Here is a 23,383-nt window from a genome sequence, read left to right on the forward strand (position 1 = left end):
CTGCTTTAAATGGAAAGGTCATATTACTTTTGGCACAAACTTTGGGTTTGTGTGTAGTTTAATATTGTCTTTCAATACTTGGAAACATGGTTTTTCATGTGTTGAAGAAGTGCATGTATTTCGTTGACTCTTCTAAGTTATGTTATAGCAACGAGCAATGCGCCTTTCCATGTTAGAAATTGTATTTGGCATTTATGCATTGGTTCAAAGGGTGTGGACGTTAACTGTGTTAATACTATGTTTAAATTCCACAATGGTACAGGAGGTGTAAGCAGTGGAATGACACTTTTAAGTCCCCCATGAATGCTTCAATGACAGTTATATGAAAAAGAGATTGATGTTTACTGTATTGTAGGTATGCAGCAATTGCAGCTAAATGTAGTCTCATAGATGTGTATGCTAAGGGCCAGATGAACGAAAATGCAATTTTGCATTTCTTAAATAGCAACTTCATAAAAATCACTATTCAATAAATGCAAAATGCAATGTACTCAGATACAGATTTCCTAATAGTGATTCCAACAAAATAGGAATCGCTATTAGGAAATCCAATTGCATTTGAGTCAGTGGGCCTGTTTTGCATTTCCTAAATAGCGATTTCTGATCAGGAAATCACCATTTAGGAAATGCAAAACCAACTATGGCACTGGACAAAAGGCCCCCCTTGGTGCACCCCAAAAATAGGAATGCACCTGTAGAGCACACATGTGCCTGAGGGGCGTGTGTGTTCTATTGCAATTACAAAAAAGCACTTCAGGGTGCTTTTTTGAAATTGCACCTGGTTACCATTGACTTCAAGCTGATGGTAATTGCATCTCTGTCCAATGCCCAAGTCGCATTTAGGAAATGCATGGTTTATCAGAATAGGAATCACAAATAGGAAATCCCTAGTTGTGATTTCCTATTCAGGGAATCACAAACTGCAATTTCTACAGGTAGAAATCGTAATTTGTGATTACTTAAGGGGCTTGGTACATAAGAAAAGCTCAGTTTTCATTTCTTAATGGCCCAAAATAGCGATTCGGACCATTAAGAAATGCAAATTAGCTTCGTACATCTGGCCCTAAATGTGCTTTCTGAAGATGTAACAAGTAACATACTAGTTGCTGTTCAGATGGATGAGAAAGGGTTTCTATTGTTAAAATGCAGTAATGTACAAAACACTTCCTTTTTGCTGCATAAAAGGCCTTTGTGGTTGCTCTTCTGGCTTCTTTCAAAATGTCCATACATTCTTGAGGTAATTTCAGGTACCCAAATTCTGAGACCTCAGAAGCCAAGTCACAATATTGAGTTGTGCTACACTGGGGTGCCTGACTCTGCCTCCACTGTGAGTTAGTAGATCTGGAATGCTTGGAAGTTGCTTGTGATATACTAGGGGGCGTTCCAACTGGATTGTGTACCATGGTTGACGTGCCCATGTTGGGACTATGAGTATCATCATTAGTGAAGTCTGTCCGAGTGGGAGAAGTGGAAAAGTGAACACAAATATCCCTGACCAGTTCATCCATAGTGCATTTTCCTTGGATTGTGGGTGTGGGTGCCTGGAAGCGGAGTGTCGACATTTTGCATTTTCTATGGTGGAGAAGAGATCTATTGTCAGAGCCCCCCACCATTGGAAGTATGTTTGTAGAATTTGTGTGTGAAGTTCCCACTCATGGACTTGTTGAGTTCTGCTCAAGTAGGTCTGCTAGGGAGTTGTCCACCCCTGGTATGTACTTTGACAGTAGGTGGATGTTTTGCTTGATGGTCCATTGTAGTTTCCACATTATTGGTGCTAGTTGAGAAAGCTGTTTCTGAATGTAGTACATTGCAGTCATGTTGTCTGTGCTTAGAAGGACATGCTACCCTGTTATTTTGGGTAGGAAAGCTTTGAGAGCCTACTGTATGGCTATTAGTTCCAGCACACTGATATGGAATGTTTGTTGTTTTGCAGACCAGCTATTGGTGATGCATCTGTTGTTACTGTCACCTATGTGATTGGGTCTTTGAAGTCTCTTCCCTTCTGTGTATTTTGTGTGTTTCAAAACTGCAGTGCCTGATAGACTTTGGGTGAAACCAACACTAGATCCTCCATGTTTCCGCTCGCTTGTGACCATTGTGATGCTAAGCACTCTTGGAGGGGTCTCATTTGTAGTCTTGCATGTGGTACTACTGAAAGGTAAGATGCCATGATCCCTAGGAGACACATAACCATTTTGACTGATAGGCGACGATGTGGCTGAAAAAGAGCCAGTTGGTTCTAGAGATTGAGGACTCTCTGATAAGCTCTTGCGGGTATCGAATTGACTAGGGCTCCAAGCTAAGGCTGTATCTGGAGCTGGTGTAAATGGGATTTGGTCACATTTATAGCAAATCCTAATTTGAGTAGCCGGTTGATAGTGTTTTGAGTGTCTTTTAGACATTTTTGTTTGTTGTATCTTGATCAACCAATCATCCAGGTATGGAAAGACATGTATGTTTTCCCTTCATAGTCTTGCAGCTACTACAGCTAAGCATTTGGTGCACACTCCTGGGGCTGTGGCCACACTGGATAGTAGTACTTTGAACTGATAATGATGTCCACTTAGCGCAAACCGCAGGTGGCGGCGATGCGCTGGATGGATTGTTATGTGGAAGTAAGTGTGCTTCAGATCTAGAGCTGTCATGAAGTCATCTTCCTGTAGTAGTGATATTACAGCCTAAGGTGTCACCATGTGGATGTGTTCTGATAGGATTTAGTAATTTAGGTTGAGTAAGTCCAGTATGGGTTGCAGCGTTCCATCCTTTTTTGGTATCAAGAAGTATAGGGAGTATACTCCTTTTCCTTGATGTTTGAATGGGACAGGTTCTATGGCCCCCTTTTGTAATAACGTCTTACCTCTTCCTTCAGCAGGTGTACATGATGAGTACTGAGGGTGTGTTTCTGGTGGGAAATTTGGTGGTTGCGTTTTGAGTTTGAGACAACTTCCCTGATTTACAACATCTAACACCCATTGGTTGGATGTGATTTATTAGCACAACTGATGGAACTGTTGTAACATTCCCCGACAGGTGATGTGTGATCAGGGGGAATGTTTCGCAAGTCACTGTTTTGAGACAGACTCTCCCATTGTGGGTGTTCCTCTACCTTTCTCTCTGGATTTAAATCAACCTTTGTATTATCCATGGCCAGATTTCTGGTGGTATTGTTGTTGCTGTTATTGATAACTTGGCGTCTCCTGTGTGTTACTCATTGAGGCCCCTCTGCCTTAGTATGTCTGAAAGGGCTGATGTTTTGGAGTGCCTGTCTGCCAGGCACTGATTGATTTGGTGGCCTCTGCGTCCTTCTTGATCTTTTCAATTAGTGTGTCAATCTCAAGGTCAAAGAGATGTTCGCCATCAAATGGAACATTCAAAACATGCTGACCTTCCATCTTGAATCTGGATATGCAAAGCCATGAAGGCTGATGTAGCATAACTGAAGAACTGATACCTCTTGCAGCAATGTTTGAGCCATCCAGTGCACACCTAACTGCTGCGTTATACATTTGTCTCCCTTCTGCAACCAGCTCTTCCCCTTTTTTTCACATTGGTCTGGAAGATGTTGCGATAATCCTTCGATCTCATCCCATGTTACTCTAATATACCAAGACAGGAGACCCACAGAGTTTGCTATCCTCCAGTGATTGACATGTCCGGTGGTCACTCTCTTCCCTGCTACACCAATATGCTTACTCTCCTTGTCAGGAGGTGGTGCTTCCCGTCTGTGCGCAGCTCTTTTATGTATTGTAGTTACTACTAAAGAGTCTGCAGCAGGGTGTCCTCTGATGTAAAGAGGATACAAAGGTAAGGGCCTGTATTTTCTCTCAATCCTGGACGCAAGCACCCTAGATTTTAATGGGTCCTTAAAAATGTCTTTTGAGACTATAAGTATGGATCCTATCATTAGTAAGTATTGGACCATTCTCTCTATCCTTCAAAGTGTTTCCACTAGGAAGTCTGCTCCATTCCTCCCTATAGGCCTTGTCGCCCGATCTAGAATGTTCTCATCCTGTCTCGGCCCCAAGGCATTCTCCCAGTGTTGACCAAAGCTTGAAGGCTGAGGAGCATCTTGGCGTGGAGGTTTGTGTATGATCTTTTTGGCACAGGTGGGACAATTGTACTCAAGGCCCTTGGAGTGGTCTTCATCCTGGGCCCAACCCTGGTTCTGGACTCTGTTGCGCGATGGCTTTGACCTGCCAGTCAGACTGTTCCCTTCGCTAGAACCATTGGACGTGACATAGTGCGGACAGTCAACAACATGTCCCTCTCTACCCGTTACTTCAGTGTCCAGCTTGACCTCGCTGTGCTCTTCTTCTCAGGAGAACCTGGCTTCTTCTCAGGAGAACCTGGCCTCTGTTGTCATCCCCATATTATGTGCTAGTTTCTGATTTCATCTGTTTCTCAGCGTCTTCTTGTTTTTAAAAAGGTTAGACATAGTGCAGTGCTGCTCCTTGTACTTCGGCGACAGACACAGGTTACAGGCTTCGTGAATATCTGAATATGCATATTTCGCCCCACACTGTGGGGTTGCGGGGGCATCGTGAATAAGCTGTCTTTTTTAGCCTCCATTACCTGGAGACAAACATTCTTGCCAGGTGTGGAAGGCTACGATGTGGAAGTCAATTGCTTTCACTCAAAATGTACATGGTTCCAACGTTTGCAGGAGCTGTATGCTGTTGTCTGTCATTGATCTTCAATCTGCTGGATCCTATAGTCATCAGTCGGCCATTTGGGCATCAGAACTACAGAGCTGCAACGCAGGTCGCCTGAGCCCATTGGCAGAAAAAAATAATCAAACAAAGAAACTATTGAATATGCACAATGTGTAGAGATGGAGGAGATACGATGCACAATGTCGACAATAAAAGACTTCCTTGACAAAAACAAGTTGCAGAGTCCGCTCTAAACACTAGATGGCAGGGGGCATCTGCAGCCAACACATTCTACAAATAAATAGTTCCCTAAAAGTGTGCAGCAGAAGGACACAATTCAGCCAATCAAACATTTGTTACAGAGGTATGGTTCAGGAGAGGGGAAAGAAGTGGAAGGCAAGCCATCAAATAAGAGGCAGACAAACAGGAGTGCCAATAAAGCCAACCAATGATAAGTAGTGGACTGGCTTTAAGGCCACTGTAAGTTTTTGGGATGCCCACAAAAAGGTCTTTCACAAGCACACAGCTTGTGCCATCTAGTAGGCAAGACCTAAAACAGAATGATACAGGTAGGCAGTAGCTGAGAAGGAGGCTTAAAATAAAATAAAAAATACCTTCTGTTTGTGGTTTTGGTTTACTTACCAAGCATTCAACCGAGCATTAAGAAACTGATTTCTTTAGATCTGTGTAGCTACAGCACTCAAAATAGGACACTATATTTGTGCCCTGTGATGAAAAGCCATTGTTAACAAAATAAATCTTTGGTCACCAAGAAATATGCTTAAAATGTAAAGAAATATGAATGGTAAACACTGCATTTATACAAAGAAATGTACTTTTGACAACTTATTAAGTGAAATTGGTTGGCTTCCTAGTGATGTCCAATAGCTCCTCACGCTTAAATAACACATGAGGGTAGAGTATGATGCTCCATTGCAAAGGCTGGGAAAACTATATGGGTCAAAGCAAGCAACAGCCAGATACAATGAGACGTTGCACGTCTAGATGCAGCATCAACTCTAATAGCAAAGGTCTGGTAACCTGGCACTGATCAACTTAGAATCATAGAAATATTCAAACATTCAAAAGAAATAAAGAATTTATGTACAGCTGTACTAAATATTTTTTTGATTGCACACCCTGCAACTCACAAAACCACTGGGTGTGTTACCCCACACTCCTACTTGGAAAGGGAAAAATATGAGTGTTCCTTCAAAATTGCAATTCAATATGGTATGGGTCATTGTTTAGTCACTGAAGTTCTGGTCACAAACCACTGAACAGTTACAGACTCCTCAAAAGAGGTGATATAATATTTGCAAAGAGGACCACTGCCTGATCCAACAGTATTTTTACAAATAAAAACTCGTATTTTTTAAAGCAGCACTGGTTCAATTAAGGAATATGGGCTTCTTTTTAAAAAGTTTTCCATTCGAAAATGAAAACATAGGGTTGGTGGTCTGCTTCTCCTTGGAGGCCACCATTCCTGTGTTTGGAGACAATCACATGGGTTCACAAATAGCGACCCATGTAATTGTTATTCTCTTCAGAACGTATTGTCAGTGTTAGAAATCCCTTTTAAAAGGTCAGCATGCAGGTATTATTGGAGAACCTGGTCAGGGAGGAGTTTGTTTTTCATCAAAATAAGTTATTCCACACTTTGAACGTCATTACAACAGTTCCACACGTATGGATTGGGCACAGACTCCTATTTGGAATTTATGCATGAAATTACGAGCCACTTGCAACAAGCGCTCAGTGTTTTAAATGCCAATAATCTTTTGGAGGGACAAAAATCTCCTGCAATGCTAGATTAGCATTTTAAAGTATGCTAGCTCCTCCGGCTGAGGTTTCATTATCTGTAAAAAAGGCTTAAATATTACAAGTAAACTTCCAGGCATGACTTTATGATGTACTGTTAGCAAGCACGGCGACTGAACCCCCCTCATCATATCAGAAGGTGCTACGGGAAAATAGTGTCATGATTTTAGGGCCTGTAAAAGGGAATTAGAGAAATAGTTACAGGGGAAGTGCTCCTAAACACGGCACATGCACTCTCTATTTGGAAACAGATGTCCATAGCGAAATGCATGTGTTTGAAAGGCCGGACATGATGCCTCGCAGTAGTACAACAATAGTTGCAAACACAATGCTTTTAAAGGCCTTCAAGTGTTTGTTGCCACAAGGGACCAATTCCTTGGAAAGTTTATGAAGCTATAAATTAGGATTACTTACCGATTCCTCTCGGAAATAAGCATCTCGATGAAAGGCAGTTTAGATCTACTTTTCACTCGAAATTAAAACTAAACCAGGGAACCAATGGATGTCCTTTTAAGACTTCCCAATGTTTATTGAAGTAATTTATCTGTTTAATAGTGCACTGGGGACTTATTAACCACTGAGTAGCTTGGAGCAGACCTACCTTCAAGGAGAACTGGTACATCGGGTGGATTTTATTGAGGTCGTTCATTATGAAGTACAATAAAGATGCTCTCGCTGCGGCAGGGCGGTAGTGCTCTCTGGCCTCATTGATCTTCGCTTCGGTTACCTTGGCTTCCAGCACCTTATAGGAGAAAAATGTTTAAATATTTAAATTGAGAAGGTTCAGGCAATGCAAGCTATCGATCAAATTCTATGTGTATTTAAATATCCCTACAGCGTCGATTGAAGCTTTTGGGAAATTAGGGCCAGATGTACCAAAGGATTTTACCCATTCTGTGTCTATGGGAAAAAGCTTTCGTACATATGGCCCTTAGAGTATGATGGGGATCATTCTTATACAAAGTGCTAGAACTCGACTATCAAAGCAGAGATGTGAACTCACCTTGCATGAACAATAATTGTTTGGGTTTAATTCAGCAGAAAGCATTGATACCCCTTCAAGCTAAAGATACTCCTGACCATTGAATCTTTAGTCAACATACCATACACTCCCTAAAAGCCACCGCCCGTGTAGATAGCATTCATCCCAGTCTCAACTATCAAAATGTCTTGTGAAGCCCCCATAACGTTCCCTGACAGAGTCAACATCTGCCTATGCATGTGCCTTCCCATCGTCCAAAAATACAAACCTAATCCTATTCCTCATTAGGAATCCAACTTTGAGCATGAGGACTTCACTTTCTCACCCAATCAATCTCCGTTGCTTGCTTAGGAAGTTCTTCAACACAGGTGGCACCGTCCAACTCCAAGAACACCACCACCAGCAAAATCAATATTATAACCAATCAGCCTGGTATTCACTTCAAGAGTAGTAGTGAGGCAGTGTAGGAAGTTGGCTCTGTATGTGCTATTTCAAAGTAAGGAATAGCATGCACAGAGTCCAAGGGTTCCCCTTAGAGGTAAAATAGTGGTAAAAAGAGATAATACTAATGCTCTATTTTGTGGTAGTGTGGTCGAGCAGTAGGCTTATCCAAGGAGTAGTGTTAAGCATTTGTTGTACATACACATAGACAATAAATGAGGTACACACACTCAGAGACAAATCCAGCCAATAGGTTTTGTATAGAAAAATATATTTTCTTAGTTTATTTTAAGAACCACAGGTTCAAATTTAACATGTAATATCTTGTTTGAAAGGTATTGCAGGTAAGTACATTAGGAACTTTGAATCATTTCAATTGCATGCATACTTTTCGAGTTATTCACAAATAGCTATTTTAAAAGTGGACACAGTGCAATTTTCACAGTTCCTGGGGGAGGTAAGTTTTTGTTAGTTTTACCAGGTAAGTAAGACACTTACAGGGTTCAGTTCTTGGTCCAAGGTAGCCCACCGTTGGGGGTTCAGAGCAACCCCAAAGTTACCACACCAGCAGCTCAGGGCCGGTCAGGTGCAGAGTTCAAAGTGGTGCCCAAAACGCATAGGCTTCAATGGAGAGAAGGGGGTGCCCCGGTTCCAGTCTGCCAGCAGGTAAGTACCCGCGTCTTCGGAGGGCAGACCAGGGGGGTTTTGTAGGGCACCGGGGGGGACACAAGCCCACACAGAAATTTCACCCTCAGCGGCGCGGGGGCGGCAGGGTGCAGTGTTAGAACAAGCGTCGGGTTCGCAATGGAAGTCAATGAGAGATCAAGGGATCTCTTCAGCGCTGCAGGCAGGCAAGGGGGGGCTTCCTCGGGGAAACCTCCACTTGGGCAAGGGAGAGGGACTCCTGGGGGTCACTTCTGCAGTGAAAGTCCGGTCCTTCAGGTCCTGGGGGCTGCGGGTGCAGGGTCTTTTCCAGGCGTCGGGACTTAGGTTTCAGAGAGTCGCGGTCAGGGGAAGCCTCGGGATTCCCTCTGCAGGCGGCGCTGTGGGGGCTCAGGGGGGACAGGTTTTGGTACTCACAGTTGTAGAGTAGTCCGGGGGTCCTCCCTGAGGTGTTGGTTCTCCACCAGCCGAGTCGGGGTCGCCGGGTGCAGTGTTGCAAGTCTCACGCTTCTTGCGGGGAGATTGCAGGGTTCTTTAAAGCTGCTCCTTTGGATAAAGTTGCAGTCTTTTTGGAGCAGGTCCGCTGTCCTCGGGAGTTTCTTGTCGTCGTCGAAGCAGGGCAGTCCTCAGAGGATGCAGAGGTCGCTGGTCCCTTTGGAAGGCGTCGCTGGAGCAGAGTTCTTTGGAAGGCAGGAGACAGGCCGGTGAGTTTCTGGAGCCAAGGCAGTTGTTGTCTTCTGGTCTTCCTCTGCAGGGGTTTTCAGCTAGGCAGTCCTTCTTCTTGTTGTTGCAGGAATCTAGTTTCTAGGTTCAGGGAGAGCCCTTAAATACTAAATTTAAGGGCGTGTTTAGGTCTGGGGGGTTAGTAGCCAATGGCTACTAGCCCTGAGGGTGAGTACACCCTCTTTGTGCCTCCTCCCAAGGGGAGGGGGTCACATCCCTAATCCTATTGGGGGAATCCTCCATCTGCAAGATGGAGGATTTCTAAAAGTTAGAGTCACCTCAGCTCAGGACACCTTAGGGGCTGTCCTGACTGGCCAGTGACTCCTCCTTGTTATTCTCATTATTTTCTCCGGCCTTGCCGCCAAAAGTGGGGGCCGGGGCCGGAGGGGGCGGGCAACTCCACTAGCTGGAGTGTCCTGCGGTGCTGTGACAAAGGGGTGAGCCTTTGAGGCTCACCGCCAGGTGTTACAGCTCCTGCCTGGGGGAGGTGTTAGCATCTCCACCCAGTGCAGGCTTTGTTACTGGCCTCAGAGTGACAAAGGCACTCTCCCCATGGGGCCAGCAACATGTCTCTAGTGTGGCAGGCTGCTGGAACCAGTCAGCCTACACAGATAGTCGGTTAAGTTTCAGGGGGCACCTCTAAGGTGCCCTCTGTGGTGTATTTTACAATAAAATGTACACTGGCATCAGTGTGCATTTATTGTGCTGAGAAGTTTGATACCAAACTTCCCAGTTTTCAGTGTAGCCATTATGGTGCTGTGGAGTTTGTGTAAAACAGACTCCCAGACCATATACTCTTATGGCTACCCTGCACTTACAATGTCTAAGGTTTTGCTTAGACACTGTAGGGGCACAGTACTTATGCACTGGTACCCTCACCTATGGTATAGTGCACTCTGCCTTAGGGCTGTAAGGCCTGCTAGAGGGGTGTCTTACCTATACTGCATAGGCAGTGAGAGGCTGGCATGGCACCCTGAGGGGAATGCCATGTCGACTTACTCATTTTGTTCTCACTAGCACACACAAGCTGGTAAGCAGTGTGTCTGTGCTGGGTGAGGGGTCTCTAGGGTGGCATAATACATGCTGCAGCCCTTAGAGACCTTCCCTGGCATCAGGGCCCTTGGTACCAGAGGTACCAGTTACAAGGGACTTATCTGGATGCCAGGGTGTGCCAATTGTGGAATCAAAAGTACAGGTTAGGGAAAGAACACTGGTGCTGGGGCCTGGTTAGCAGGCCTCAGCACACTTTCAATTCAAAACATAGCATCAGCAAAGGCAAAAAGTCAGGGGGTAACCATGCCAAGGAGGCATTTCCTTACACAACCCCCCCCAAACGAAAGAGGATGAGACTAACCTTTCCCAAGAGAGTCTTCATTTTCTAAGTGGAAGAACCTGGAAAGGCCATCTGCATTGGCATGGGCAGTCCCAGGTCTGTGTTCCACTATAAAGTCCATTCCCTGTAGGGAGATGGACCACCTCAACAGTTTTGGATTTTCACCTTTCATTTGCATCAGCCATCTGAGAGGTCTGTGGTCAGTCTGAACTAGGAAGTGAGTACCAAAGAGGTATGGTCTCAGCTTCTTCAGGGACCAAACCACAGCAAAGGCCTCCCTCTCAATGGCACTCCAACGCTGCACACTGGGGAGTAACCTCCTGCTAATGAAAGCAACAGGCTGGTCAAGGCCATCATCATTTGTTTGAGACAAAACTGCCCCTATCCCATGTTCAGAGGCATCTGTTTGCACAATGAACTGCTTGGAGTAATCTGGAGCTTTTAGAACTGGTGCTGTGCACATAGCTTGTTTCAGAGTGTCAAAGGCCTGTTGGCATTCTACAGTCCAGTTTACTTTCTTGGGCATTTTCTTGGAGGTGAGTTCTGTGAGGGCTGTCACAATGGATCCATATCCCTTCACAAACCTCCTGTAGTACCCAGTCAAGCCAAGGAATGCCCTGACTTGAGTCTGGGTTTTTGGAGCTGCCCAGTCCAGAATAGTCTGGATCTTAGGCTGGAGTGGCTGAACTTGGCCTCCACCTACAAGGTGTCCCAAGTAAACCACAGTTCCCTGCCCTATCTGGCATTTGGATGCATTGATAGAGAGGCCTGCAGATTGCAGAGCCTTCAAAACCTTCTTCAGGTGGACCAGGTGATCCTGCCAGGTGGAGCTGAAGACAGCAATATCATCAAGATAAGCTGCACTAAAGGATTCCAGCCCAGCAAGGACTTGATTCACCAACCTTTGGAAGGTGGCAGGGGCATTCTTTAAACCAAAGGGCATAACAGTGAACTGATAATGCCCATCAGGTGTGGAGAATGCTGTCTTTTCTTTTGCTCCAGGGGACATTTTGATTTGCCAGTTCCCTGCTGTTAAGTCAAAGGTACTTAAGAATTTGGCAGCCCCTAATTTGTCTATTAGCTCATCAGCTCTAGGAATGGGATGAGCATCTGTCTTGGTGACAGAGTTGAGACCTCTGTAGTCCACACAAAACCTCATCTCTCTCTTTCCTTCTTTGGTGTGAGGTTTGGGGACTAAGACCACTGGGCTAGCCCAGGGGCTATCAGAGTACTCAATTACTCCCAATTCCAGCATCTTGTGGACTTCCACCTTGATGCTTTCCTTAACTTGGTCAGACTGTCTAAATATTTTGTTTTTGACAGGCATGCTGTCTCCTGTGTCCACATCATGGGTACACAGGTGTGTCTGACCAGGGGTTAGGGAAAAGAGTTCAGCAAACTGCTGCAGGACCTTCCTGCAGTCAGACTGCTGCTGGCTAGAGAGGGTGTCTGAGTAGATCACTCCATCTACTGAGCCATCTTTAGGGTCTGATGAGAGGAGATCAGGGAGAGGTTCACTCTCAGCTTCCTGGTCCTCATCTGTTACCATCAACAGATTTACATCAGCCCTGTCATGGAAGAGCTTAAGGCGGTTCACATGGATCACCCTCTTGGGGCTCCTGCTGGTGCCCAGGTCCACCAGGTAGGTGACCTGACTCTTCCTTTCTAGTACTGGGTAAGGGCCACTCCATTTGTCCTGAAGTGCCCTGGGAGCCACAGGCTCCAGAACCCAGACTTTCTGCCCTGGTTGAAATTCAACCAGTGCAGCCTTTTGGTCATACCACAACTTCTGGAGTTGTTGGCTGGCCTCAAGGTTTTTACTTGCCTTTTCCATGTACTCTGCCATCCTTGAGCGAAGGCCAAGTACATAGTCCACTATGTCTTGTTTAGGCTCATGAAGAGGTCTCTCCCAGCCTTCTTTAACAAGAGCAAGTGGTCCCCTTACAGGGTGGCCAAACAGAAGTTCAAAGGGTGAGAATCCTACTCCCTTCTGAGGCACCTCTCTGTAAGCGAAAAGCAGACATGGCAGGAGGACATCCCATCTCCTTTTGAGTTTTTCTGGGAGCCCCATGATCATGCCCTTTAATGTCTTGTTGAATCTCTTAACAAGGCCATTAGTTTGTGGATGATATGGTGTACTGAATTTGTAAGTCACTCCACACTCATTCCACATGTGTTTTAGGTATGCTGACATGAAGTTGGTACCTCTGTCAGACACCACCTCCTTAGGGAAACCCACTCTGGTAAAGATACCAATGAGGGCCTTGGCTACTGCAGGGGCAGTAGTCGACCTAAGGGGAATAGCTTCAGGATACCTAGTAGCATGATCCACTACTACTAGGATGTACATATTTCCTGAGGCTGTGGGAGGTTCTAGTGGACCAACTATGTCCACACCCACTCTTTCAAAGGGGACCCCCACCACTGGAAGTGGAATGAGGGGGGCCTTTGGATGCCCACCTGTCTTACCACTGGATTGACAGGTGGGGCAGGAGAGGCAAAACTCCTTAACCTTCTGGGACATATTGGGCCAGTAGAAGTGGTTGACTAACCTCTCCCACGTCTTGGTTTGTCCCAAATGCCCAGCAAGGGGAATATCATGGGCTAAGGTCAGAATAAACTCTCTGAAACCCTGAGGCACTACCACTCTCCTAGTGGCACCAGGTTTGGGATCTCTTGCCTCAGTGTACAGGAGTCCATCTTCCCAATAGACCCTATGTGTTCCATTTTTCTTGCCTTTGGACTCTTCAGCAGCTTGCTGCCTAAGGCCTTCAAGAGAGGGACAGGTTTCTTGTCCCTTACACAACTCTTCCCTTGAGGGTCCCCCTGGGCCCAAGAGCTCAACCTGATAAGGTTCCAGCTCCATAGGCTCAGTTCCCTCAGAGGGCAGAACTTCTTCCTGAGAAGAGAGGTTCTCTTTTTGGTGTTGTGTTGCAGCTGGTTTCCCAGCTGACTTTCCTTTTCTCTTGGTAGGCTGGGCCATTTTTCCAGACTCCAGCTCTACTTTTTCACCCTGTGCCTTGCACTGTGCCCTAGTCTTGACACACACCAGTTCAGGGATATCCAGCATGGCTGCATGGGTTTTCAGTTCTACCTCAGCCCATGCTGAGGACTCCAGGTCATTTCCAAGCAAACAGTCTACTGGGATATTTGAGGAGACCACCACCTGTTTCAGACCATTGACCCCTCCCCACTCTAAAGTTACCATAGCCATGGGATGTACTTTAGTCTGATTGTCAGCGTTGGTGACTGGATAAGTTTGTCCAGTCAGGTATTGGCCAGGGGAAACCAGTTTCTCTGTCACCATAGTGACACTGGCACCTGTATCCCTCAGGCCCTCTACACTTGTCCCATTAATTAAGAGCTGCTGCCTGTATTTTTGCATGTTAGGGGGCCAGGCAGCCAGTGTGGCTAAATCCACCCCACCCTCAGAGACTAATGTAGCTTCAGTGTGACACCTGATTTGCTCTGGGCACACTGTTGATCCCACTTGGAGACTGGCCATTCCAGTTTTAGCTGGATGGGAGTTAGAAGTGGTATCTTTCTTGGGACAGGCCTTGTCTCCAGTTTGGTGTCCAGACTGACTACAGTTTCGACACCAGGCCTTTTTGGGATCAAAGTTTTTACCCTTGTACCCAGGATTGTTTTGTGAAGAGGCTCTGGGCCCACCCTCCTGTGCAGGTTTTTGGGGGCCTGTAGAAGACTCTTTACTATTTTTATTTTTGGCTGTCTCACCACCTTTCCCCTGGGGAGGTTTTGTGACCCCTTTCTTTTGGTCACCCCCTGTGGAAGTTTTGGACACCCTAGTCTTGACCCAATGGTCCGCCTTCTTTCCCAATTCTTGGGGAGAAATTGGTCCTAGGTCCACCAGATGCTGATGCAGTTTATCATTGAAACAATTACTTAATAGGTGTTCTTTCACAAATAAATTGTACAGCCCATCATAATCATTTACACCATTTCCTTGAATCCAACCGTCTAGTGTTTTTACTGAGTAGTCTACAAAGTCAACCCAGGTCTGGCTCGAGGATTTTTGAGCCCCCCTGAATCTAATCCTATACTCCTCAGTGGAGAATCCAAAGCCCTCAATCAGGGTACCCTTCATGAGGTCATAAGATTCTGCATCTTTTTTAGAGAGTGTGAGGAGTCTATCCCTACACTTTCCTGTGAACATTTCCCAAAGGAGAGCACCCCAGTGAGATTTGTTCACTTTTCTGGTTTCACAAGCCCTCTCAAAAGCTGTGAACCATTTGGTGATGTCATCACCATCTTCATATTTAGTTACAATCCCTTTGGGGATTTTCAACATGTCAGGAGAATCTCTGACCCTAGTTATGTTGCTGCCACCATTGATGGGTCCTAGGCCCATCTCTTGTCTTTCCCTTTCTATGGCTAGGATCTGTCTTTCCAAAGCCAATCTTTTGGCCATCCTGGCTAACTGGATGTCCTCTTCACTGGAGTTATCCTCAGTGATTTCAGAGTTGTTGGTCCCTCCTGTGAGGGAACCAGCATCTCTGACTATTATTTGTGGAGTCAGGGCTTGAGAAGCCCTGTTCTCCCTAGATAGGACTGGTGGGGGGGAATCACCCTCCAAGTCACTATCATCATCCTCTGTGTTGCCATCCTCAGAGGGGTTGGCTCTTTCAAACTCTGCCAACAGCTCCTGGAGCTGTAGTTTGGAAGTTCTGGAGCCCATTGCTATTTTCTTTAGTTTACAGAGTGACCTTAGCTCTCTCATCTGTAGATGGAGGTAAGGTGTGGTGTCGAGTTCCACCACATTCACATCTGTATTAGACATTATGCTTCTAAAAGTTGGAATACTTTTTAAGAAACTAAAACTAGTTCTAGAATCTAATTCAAACTTTTACCAAACTTTTAAACTCTAAAAGAAAATGCTAACAGGGACTAACACAAGGCCCTAGCAGGACTTTTAAGAATTTAGAAAACTTTTCAAATTGCAAAAATCAATTTCTAATGACAATTTTGGAATTTGTAGTGTGATCAGGTATTGGCTGAGTAGTCCAGCAAATGCAAAGTCTTGTACCCCACCGCTGATCCACCAATGTAGGAAGTTGGCTCTGTATGTGCTATTTCAAAGTAAGGAATAGCATGCACAGAGTACAAGGGTTCCCCTTAGAGGTAAAATAGTGGTAAAAAGAGATAATACTAATGCTCTATTTTGTGGTAGTGAGGTCGAGCAGTAGGCTTATCCAAGGAGTAGTGTTAAGCATTTGTTGTACATACACATAGACAATAAATGAGGTACACACACTCAGAGACAAATCCAGCCAATAGGTTTTGTATAGAAAAATATATTTTCTTAGTTTATTTTAAGAACCACAGGTTCAAATTTAACATGTAATATCTTGTTTGAAAGGTATTGCAGGTAAGTACATTAGGAACTTTGAATCATTTCAATTGCATGTATACTTTTCGAGTTATTCACAAATAGCTATTTTAAAAGTGGACACAGTGCAATTTTCACAGTTCCTGGGGGAGGTAAGTTTTTGTTAGTTTTACCAGGTAAGTAAGACACTTACAGGGTTCAGTTCTTGGTCCAAGGTAGCCCACCGTTGGGGGTTCAGAGCAACCCCAAAGTTACCACACCAGCAGCTCAGGGCCGGTCAGGTGCAGAGTTCAAAGTGGTGCCCAAAATGCATAGGCTTCAATGGAGAGAAGGGGGTGCCCCGGTTCCAGTCTGCCAGCAGGTAAGTACCCGAGTCTTCGGAGGGCAGACCAGGGGGGTTTTGTAGGGCACCGGGGGGACACAAGCCCACACAGAAATTTCACCCTCAGCGGCGCGGGGGCGGCCGGGTGCAGTGTTAGAACAAGCGTCGGGTTCGCAATGGAAGTCAATGAGAGATCAAGGGATCTCTTCAGCGCTGCAGGCAGGCAAGGGGGGGCTTCCTCGGGGAAACCTCCACTTGGGCAAGGGAGAGGGACTCCTGGGGGTCACTTCTGCAGTGAAAGTCCGGTCCTTCAGGTCCTGGGGGCTGCGGGTGCAGGGTCTTTTCCAGGCGTCGGGACTTAGGTTTCAGAGAGTCGAGGTCAGGGGAAGCCTCGGGATTCCCTCTGCAGGCGGCGCTGTGGGGGCTCAGGGGGGACAGGTTTTGGTACTCACAGTCGTAGAGTAGTCCGGGGGTCCTCCCTGAGGTGTTGGTTCTCCACCAGCCGAGTCGGGGTCGCCGGGTGCAGTGTTGCAAGTCTCACGCTTCTTGCAGGGAGATTGCAGGGTTCTTTAAAGCTGCTCCTTTGGATAAAGTTGCAGTCTTTTTGGAGCAGGTCCGCTGTCCTCGGGAGTTTCTTGTCGTCGTCGAAGCAGGGCAGTCCTCAGAGGATGCAGAGGTCGCTGGTCCCTTTGGAAGGCGTCGCTGGAGCAGAGTTCTTTGGAAGGCAGGAGACAGGCCGGTGAGTTTCTGGAGCCAAGGCAGTTGTTGTCTTCTGGTATTCCTCTGCAGGGGTTTTCAGCTAGGCAGTCCTTCTTCTTGTTGTTGCAGGAATCTAGTTTCTAGGTTCAGGGAGAGCCCTTAAATACTAAATTTAAGGGCGTGTTTAGGTCTGGGGGGTTAGTAGCCAATGGCTACTAGCCCTGAGGGTGAGTACACCCTCTTTGTGCCTCCTCCCAAGGGCAGGGGGTCACATCCCTAATCCTATTGGGGGAATCCTCCATCTGCAAGATGGAGGATTTCTAAAAGTTAGAGTCACCTCAGCTCAGGACACCTTAGGGGCTGTCCTGACTGGCCAGTGACTCCTCCTTGTTATTCTCATTATTTTCTCCGGCCTTGCCGCCAAAAGTGGGGGCCGGGGCCGGAGGGGGCGGGCAACTCCACTAGCTGGAGTGTCCTGCGGTGCTGTGACAAAGGGGTGAGCCTTTGAGGCTCACCGCCAGGTGTTACAGCTCCTGCCTGGGGGAGGTGTTAGCATCTCCACCCAGTGCAGGCTTTGTTACTGGCCTCAGAGGGACAAAGGCACTCTCCCCATGGGGCCAGCAACATGTCTCTAGTGTGGCAGGCTGCTGGAACCAGTCAGCCTACACAGATAGTCGGTTAAGTTTCAGGGGGCACCTCTAAGGTGCCCTCTGTGGTGTATTTTACAATAAAATGTACACTGGCATCAGTGTGCATTTATTGTGCTGAGAAGTTTGATACCAAACTTCCCAGTTTTCAGTGTAGCCATTATGGTGCTGTGGAGTTCGTGTAAAACAGACTCCCAGACCATATACTCTTATGGCTACCCTGCACTTACAATGTCTTAGGTTTTTCTTAGACACTGTAGGGGCACAGTGCTCATGCACTGGTACCCTCACCTATGGTATAGTGCACCCTGCCTTAGGGCTGTAAGGCCTGCTAGAGGGGTGTCTTACCTATACTGCATAGGCAGTGAGAGGCTGGCATGGCACCCTGAGGGGAGTGCCATGTCGACTTACTCATTTTGTTCTCACTAGCACACACAAGCTGGAAAGCAGTGTGTCTGTGCTGGGTGAGGGGTCTCTAGGGTGGCATAATACATGCTGCAGCCCTTAGAGACCTTCCCTGGCATCAGGGCCCTTGGTACCAGAGGTACCAGTTACAAGGGACTTATCTGGATGCCAGGGTGTGCCAATTGTGGAATCAAAAGTACAGGTTAGGGAAAGAACACTGGTGCTGGGGCCTGGTTAGCAGGCCTCAGCACACTTTCAATTCAAAACATAGCATCAGCAAAGGCAAAAAGTCAGGGGGTAACCATGCCAAGGAGGCATTTCCTTACAGGCAGTCACTAACCTACTGATGGGCGCTGCTTTGGGCATTACTGCCAACAACAAAACATACAGCCTTACGGCCTCATGGCAGCTTTGATCACAATCATTCATCAAACCCTCTCCTCAGTCAAGGACATCAATTAAATCAAACTAAAAAGGCTCTCATCCTCTTGCTCTGTGACAAATAGTAATTAGTTGAAAATAATTCATCCAGATACTCCCTCCAAGTCACCCTTGGTCAAACCCAGTGCTGCTCAACCTCTACATTGGGCCTCTGTGGGCACTGGTTACTCATAATAAACAGCTCCCTAAGTAACGGAGTTGTGCCCAATTGCCTCCAACTAGGTCAAGTCACCCCCTACCAAAATAAAAAGGTGTGGCATGGATGACGTCTACAACTTCAGCCTATCTCCTGAGAAATTTTCTCTCTCCCAACTCAACCAACACATTGACATCAACAATATACTTTACTCACTCCAATCAGGATTTAAGAAAGGATGTAGCATGGAAACAGCAATTCTTAATATACTAGATGACTTACACAAATTCTTGGATGCAGATAGATGCTGCCTGCTCATGCTCCTTGGCCTATTAGCGGCCTTTGACACGGTCGATCAAAAGCAGCTTTTAGAATCTCTCCAAACACAATTCAGAGCAAATAATGTGATTTGAAAGTGGATGAATTCATAGCTAAATAAACCCTCCCCAACATATAAAAATAAACAACTAGACATGATACTCTCAACATCTTTTTATTCTATTACCTATGCTTGCTAACACTGCCTTGACAATGTCTGTAAAGCACTCTGATACCCCCATGTCTTGCCAGCGACATATACATCTCTTTAAATAAATAAAATAAATAAATAAAATCTTGTAGTAATATGGTAACAAAACAAAATAGTATATCCAAGTTTCACTGGCCAATAAATCCAGCATCCTTGAGAAAGCCTCCACAGGCCTGTGTCAAGGATGTCCCCGATGTCACTGTGTTGCCACTGAAAGTGGTGGTACTGAAACTAAGGGAGTAGCGAGAAAATTAAAATCCCCCCCCATTTGGAACATATCTCTGGCTGCACCAAGTGTGCAAATAGAGCAAATGCGACCCTCCTTTCATCTACCACTTAACCTTGCATCTACTCACCCATCTGTCCATCCCTTCCACTTTCTATCTTCCCACCCATTATGACATCCATCCATCCACCTATCAACTCATCAATATGTTCATGTACCTATCCTCTTTTAACCATCCATCTATTCACTCTTCTCCATCTGTCCATCCTTCCATCCATTCACTTTCACTTGTCAATCCTTTCACTCTTCTATTCAACCTTTGACCCATCTATCAATCCTTTCACACACCCATCCAGTCATTCTTTTACCCGTTCACCCTTCCTTTTAACTTTCTTTCATCTTTCCTTTCACATTTCCTTCTTCCTCTCTGCCTCCTTTCACCTCCATTTCTTTTTTCACTTTCTATCTGCCAATCTTTTTTTCTCATCCTTACTTCTTTTCAGATCTTTCTCTCTCATGGTCATTGTTTTTCTATGTGTTCATCTCTCTGTTTCCCCCCTGTTCTTTCTTTATGTTTCCCCTAACCCGTGCATACCTGTGAACGCTCAAAACCCTCTCCCATGGTATTTCCAAGCAGTGTTATTAACATTTTGTCTGCAGACCTGCAGATGCAAGATGCCCAAAAACTGTGAATTAATGTTTATGTGGACCCAGTTCACCTGCTTATCAGACCCAGTTACAGTCCTGTTCAACTGCTTAAGTGGGGGGTTCTCCTATGACACTCATTGAAACCCATTCAACCATCAACCACTGGAAATATCAACAAATCAACTCTGCCCTAAAACATCTCCAATGCCTTTACATTCAGAGTTGTATCCTGCTTAGGACATAAAGCATGATTTAATAGGCAATTTGGATGAACAGACCAGTCTTGCAAGAAAACTTAATCGCACCAGTGGTTCCTAAATATCTGCACTTGAGACTTTGTAGACTTATAATTGAGAAGACTGTTAAAATACACACAAGTGCAGGCCTACAGTGCTAATCAAGAATGTGGAATGGCCTACTTCCGAAATTTCGACTAACACCGTCTCCTTCATCCTTCAGAAAATATGTGAAATACCTCTTAATCATGTTCCTGTGCCCTCAGGATCGATCCCTTTCCTCTCATCCCATACCTTTCCAACATGCATCCTGAAACCTTACATGGGGATCAATGATTTCTGTTGCAATGTATAGTGCTAAGTGCTCTCTTTAGCTCAGTCCACACCATATAAAAAAAGCTAAAAAATGGATTAAACACAATGTTAAGATGAGATTGCCAGTGATGCATTCTTCCAACTGCATATAATGCACTCCTCATCTAAAATAAAGAGATTGGGAAGAGCTTTTATTCCACTAGTTTTGCGAGAATAGTTTCAACCTCTTCATGTTATTTGGTTTGATGGTCTTCTGTTTGCACCTACTGACTGTGGAAATGCTACGTTAGTAATGTAGCAACATTATTAACAAGGAGAATTGACACATCTGTATCTTGTCTTCAAAGTATAACAAATAGGTCTACAAGGAAAAGAACAAGGAAAAGAACACATGTAGCGTGCCTGTGTTGGAGTGCCTTTAATAAGAAATGTGTTCCTCTGGAAATAGAACATGCACTGAGAAAGCCAACAGGTCTGAGTTTCATTGTGTTAACACACAGAAACAGCAGGTATTTACAAATGATATTTAGCACGGTAATCAGCCTTATTGCCTTTGCCAGTGCTGGGTAAAGAAGTGGCAAAAAAAAAAATTGGGGCCTTTCTAGAATGCATTGATATGATATAATAATTAGGTACACTTTTCAAATGTGAAACAGTCCCCCATTTATTCCAATAAAGGACTTCCAAGAAGGCAGAATGATACACCTCACAGTCAGTAGCATGACATGAGAGTAATACCCCTCAGAGCGGAGCCTTAGCCCCATATTATGTATATTTTAAAGAACTGGTCATAATATGGTCTTAAAGTCAGCTGCTCTGTCAAAATGTAATGGACTATACTTTTTAAAAAAAATATGCACACTATTACTGATCAGCGCTTGGATGCCTGGCTTCACCCTGGGGGTGCCCAGGAGTGGGCACCTCACAGGGAAAAGCCAGGAGGGGTTCCATAGCGGTATGAGTACAGCGCCTTGAGACCCTAACGGGTGAGTAGTGCGCTATACAAGTGCAAAATTTACATTTACATTTACATCAGTGTATGAAAATATGTTATCAAGGGTGGTTTTATTTTCTAGTTAAGTCTTTGTTATGCTGAGATGAATGTCTTTAAAAACTTACAAATTCAGGACTGCCCTGACACTGAGGTGGGTAAGGGAGCATGGGGAACTAGTGAGGGTTTTTAGGACTGGGCGAAGAGTAGCATTAAGGAATGTTAGAACATTGGAGTCAATGGAGTAGCTCCGGACTTCTAATGGCTGGTAAAAGCCCAGAGCATCAACATTCCAATGTTTGCCTTTCACAGCTGTTGCTGTGAACAAAGGCCTAATGGAGCCCGAGGGGATTTCAACCTCCTTGGGCTCCGTGAGTCCTTTGTTTAACTAATTAGAACATTCTGCCTTCTAGGGGCAGAACGTTCTACTAGCGTAATAGCCCGCCATAGCTGGGCTATGATAACCAGCAAAGGCCTGCTCCCTTGCTAAAGGCCCTCACTTCAGCTCAGGCTTTTAACACTGCAGTGGGCCTTTCATGGCCAATATATACCATAATGGCAATGTTATAGTAAAGGGTTGGTAGGGTTCAGAAATAAATGGCACTAAGGGGTAGTAATGGCTTTCAGAGTTTAGGGAAGGGTAGCATTAAGGGGTAATAATTGACTTTAAGGGTTCAGGAATGAAAAGCATTAAGAGGTAGGAAGGGGTTATTAAGGTTCATGAAAGGGTAGTCTTAAGGAATAATAATATTGGTTTTGTAGGGTTCATTTAAGCTTAGCAGTAATGAGAAAGTAAGGTGTTGCTGGTTCAGGGAAAAGCATTAAGTGATAACCTGAGTTTTGCAAGGTTCAGACATGGGTACGGCAAGGGCTTGTTAGTAAGTGGTTTTTGGTGCTGACCTTGAAAAACAAAAACAGCAGTCCTGCTCCCGTACATTTCTCATCTACCAAATGACAGCGCTCAGGAAGACTAATCTGCATCCCCTTGGTAAACAAAAAGACTAAGAGAGTTTCCAAAGGTAGCCGGCCTTCCCTCCTTACCTCAGCTACAGGAATGTAGGTAATACCTCCACTATCTGTGAAGATATTTTTCACCCCCGTACTATGTAAAATCAGGGACATTAAAATGGATCTCCCTTTGCTCTGGTAATTAATGCTGCAAGACAAGCTTTAACAGAAAACATTAGACGACATCCACTTCAGCATTTACAGAATATCTTTTTGAATGTTTGCATTAAATGTTTGCTTTATTTACCCCAAATATTCTCTAATGCTGTTTGAATCATGAGGTTACTGCTTCAGTCAAGCGCAATCTAAAACTCTTGATATTTCCCTATATCTGTGCCCAATCACTACTTTATGCCTCCAACCCCTGAGATGATCAGCTATCCAATAACCTATCAATAGATAGACTATTCCCCTGAGTCCCAAGCCTAACAACAGTACCTAGTACACCACTTGCTCACATATAAATAACAATATTTATATTTGGCTTGGCAGAGACCACAGCTGAGCTGGCTGAGCACCTTCAGGTCCACTTCCAAGGGCCCAGGACTGGGATGGCACCACCTGTGGGTGGTGGGCAGGACTCACAACAGCAGGAAATTGGGCAGCAGATTAGCAGTATGAGAAGGGTCTGTAGGTTTCCACCCCGAGCGGTGTTTGGAATGTCCTGCCTCCCTGTCCGGGCCCCAACTAGTCTTGCACAAAAGATTAATACTGAAAACACTTTGTGAGTGTGCTGAGGCAGGGCCTATGTGATATGCAAGTTTGCAGGTGACAGCTCCGTCCCCTCATCAAGTCAGAGATGCCCATCCTGCCAACAC

General features: G+C 45.3%; 1 protein-coding gene across 1 annotated transcript in view; it reads right to left on the minus strand.

The window, feature by feature from the left end:
* DNAH9 (dynein axonemal heavy chain 9) overlaps window positions 1-23,383 on the minus strand; it is a 975,671-nt gene that overhangs the window by 335,739 nt on the left and 616,549 nt on the right. Inside the window, exon 57 of the mRNA XM_069200368.1 lies at window positions 7,075-7,215. Coding sequence (XP_069056469.1) covers window positions 7,075-7,215 — 141 coding nt within the window. The remainder of the gene's footprint in view (window positions 1-7,074; window positions 7,216-23,383) is intronic.

The sequence above is a fragment of the Pleurodeles waltl genome, chromosome 7 (genome assembly GCF_031143425.1).
Source record: "Pleurodeles waltl isolate 20211129_DDA chromosome 7, aPleWal1.hap1.20221129, whole genome shotgun sequence".
Classification (NCBI taxonomy): Eukaryota; Metazoa; Chordata; class Amphibia; order Caudata; family Salamandridae; genus Pleurodeles; species Pleurodeles waltl.